At 38.4% G+C, this 2,606-nt stretch overlaps 1 protein-coding gene across 1 annotated transcript in view; it reads right to left on the bottom strand.

The window, feature by feature from the left end:
- Positions 1-1,369: 1,369 nt before the first annotated feature.
- Positions 1,370-2,606, bottom strand: part of cep44 (centrosomal protein 44kDa) — a 17,728-nt gene continuing 16,491 nt past the window's right edge. Inside the window, exons 8-9 of the mRNA XM_015380854.1 lie at positions 1,927-1,964; positions 1,370-1,710 (exon numbers count right to left, since the gene is read on the bottom strand). Coding sequence (XP_015236340.1) covers positions 1,641-1,710; positions 1,927-1,964 — 108 coding nt within the window. The 3' untranslated portion in view covers positions 1,370-1,640. The remainder of the gene's footprint in view (positions 1,711-1,926; positions 1,965-2,606) is intronic.

Below are 2,606 nucleotides of genomic sequence, written 5' to 3'. Positions count from 1 at the left end.
GCTTCTGATGATTTCCTTTAGCTAACCAATGAGTGTTTGCGTTCTATGACTCATCCAATAACACTAGTTTTCACTAGATGTGGATGGAGCCAATGATCTGCATTGGATGGAGCACATGACGGGAAATAAATATTTAGAAACATTAAACCGAATCCAAGAGTAACGGGTAACGAGTTTGATTTAAAAATGTAAGGAATAGAAAGTAGAGATACTTGTGTGAAAATGTAATGAGTAGAAGGAAAAATAATGGAGTAAAGTATAGATACCTAAAAATGGTACATAAGTACAGTAACAAAGTATCTGTACTTTGCTACTTGACACCTCTGACAGCCAGCGATAAAACATTAAAAATCACATAATAAACCAAGATCTGAGCAACTGTTTACTTCTTGGTTCTACCGGCAGGTTTACCACAATAGTAGATTCAAACCCTGAAATTATGGCTTTTGGTTTCAGCGTGCCACCCATGGGCGGTTCTAGACAGGAGTCAATGGGGCCAGTGCCCCTGTAGATTCTGTTATGGTCCCTATACTGAAGACATAATACTCAAAGCAGTTCTAATGATGATCTGCGCCGGAGCAGACATGGTTACTGATATGTACTTTGGATCTATTTCCATTTTTTTCTCCTTTACAAATTCTGTTTTAATATTTTTTCAAAAACAATAAGGTGATAGCTTCAGTGGTGTTGAGATAGGATTCCAGTTTTAATCTACTAAATGTTATTTTTCTAAACAAATAAAAAAAAAATTTACAGCTAAATTCATTTTTTTTGAGTTATAATTCAGATTTTATTTAAAAAAAACTGTAATTTTGACTTACATTAAGTTAAAAATATGTAAAATTTCTAAATTATAGATGTATATTGACCTAATTAGAAATAGGACTTTAATTAAACCTAACTGAATTGAAATTTCACTTTATGCGGTTATCTTGATATATTTGAAACCCTCACCCTGTTTTTTAATTCATGCTTTTCTGTGCCTCCATGAAAACACGCTGGCCCCCTCCTGGCCCTCTGGTACATTTGGTCTAGATCCGCCACTGGCCCCATCTGGCCCCCCATGAAACATTTCTGGAGGCGCTGCAGTACAGCTGATTTCCATTTATAGCTGATTAAGAGGCTTTACCTGAACTGCAATCAAATCATCAGAATTCTGATAAACCTCTAAAACCTGCAGGACAGCGGCCCTCGAGGCAGTGGAACCTCCAGAAATGTTCCATGGGGGGGGGCCAGATGGGGCCACTAAAAGTCTTGGGGTGACCACTGAAACTAAAAGCCATAATTTCAGGATCTACTATTGTTTTGCCCTCTGCACTACATCATCACAGGTTCCTTTCTGTGTATCATTCCTATAAACACTGGTGACTAGGAGACACCAGCACTGAAGATTAGGCAGGTGTGGAAAATGAATTTATTTAGTCTGACAGAATAATCCAACAAAGACTCAAATCTACATGATGTGTGGAACAGAAATATAATCACACAAAAATACAGACTTCAAACCAAATGACTGAATCTGATTCTCTGTTCATTCCAAGGAACGCTGAGAATCTCCTCCAGTTTCAGTCTAAATAAAGACGATCATAAACACACGGATATCATCTTAATAAGATGGAAAGTTGTTCTGGAATCATTTATTACGACAAAAGGCTACGATCTGGATCCACTGCAGGTTTGTTCTTCAGCAGACTGGAAGTATTCTTCATCCTAGAAAGAAAGACACCAATAGCAAATTTAACAGATAGAGATAAAATCATTTTACTAATAAAACTACAAAGAAATGAAAGGAGTGAGGGTTTAAACATGGCTGCTTTTCTGCAGGTGATCCAAACAGAGACTGAACTTGTGCAGAACTAATGCAGAACGGAAAACTAAAATGTTGATTAGAAGAGAGAACCTTCCTGCTGTTGAAGGGAAACGTACTTGTCAGCGATCCTCTGCAGGCTTTCCTTCAGATCGTCCTGGACAGAAGAGAAACCATCAGGTTGAACTGATCACTAACTAAAGGCACAGAGAGACAGACAGCTCTATGTTTGATCTGACAGCTATCCTCCCCAAGAACACCAAATCATGATGATGTCTCCCTCTGGTGGCTAGCTGAAGTAATACATTGGTGCAATCTGAACAAGCAGATAATCCCATATAAGTCTGTACAATGGATGTCATGATGACCATGATCAATAACTAAACAAAGATGTCTGCTTTCCTATAACCACTAATTAGCAAACATCATTAGCTGGATCTAAAGTAACTCTACTCCTGGCAGATTAAGGTTTAAAGTAGCTTTTTCATTTTGCTGGCATATTTCTACGCAGCAGCATGTGAGCGACTTGGAGAGGCTAAGCCTGATCTTCAACCTAAATCTGGTAGCAGGGGCGGATTTAGGGAATTTGGTGCCCTAGGCAAATACAGGCAAGGGGCCCTCTGAACTGAGTAGACAACATATAAAACAGCTCCATTCTACAGATATAGATACAGATATTTATTCTAGGTTGTGTCCCTCTCTTCTTGTCCCTTTTCTTCTTGTTTTCCTCTCTATGTTTTGTACTCAGCTGACTTTTCATGCTGTCTCTAAAGGAATGAAAGATTTTTTCCAAGCACTA

The sequence above is a fragment of the Cyprinodon variegatus genome, unplaced genomic scaffold (genome assembly GCF_000732505.1).
Source record: "Cyprinodon variegatus isolate N-32 unplaced genomic scaffold, C_variegatus-1.0 Scaffold223, whole genome shotgun sequence".
In the NCBI taxonomy this organism is placed as follows: domain Eukaryota; kingdom Metazoa; phylum Chordata; class Actinopteri; order Cyprinodontiformes; family Cyprinodontidae; genus Cyprinodon; species Cyprinodon variegatus.
This window is presented reverse-complemented; position numbering and strand designations above follow the sequence as displayed.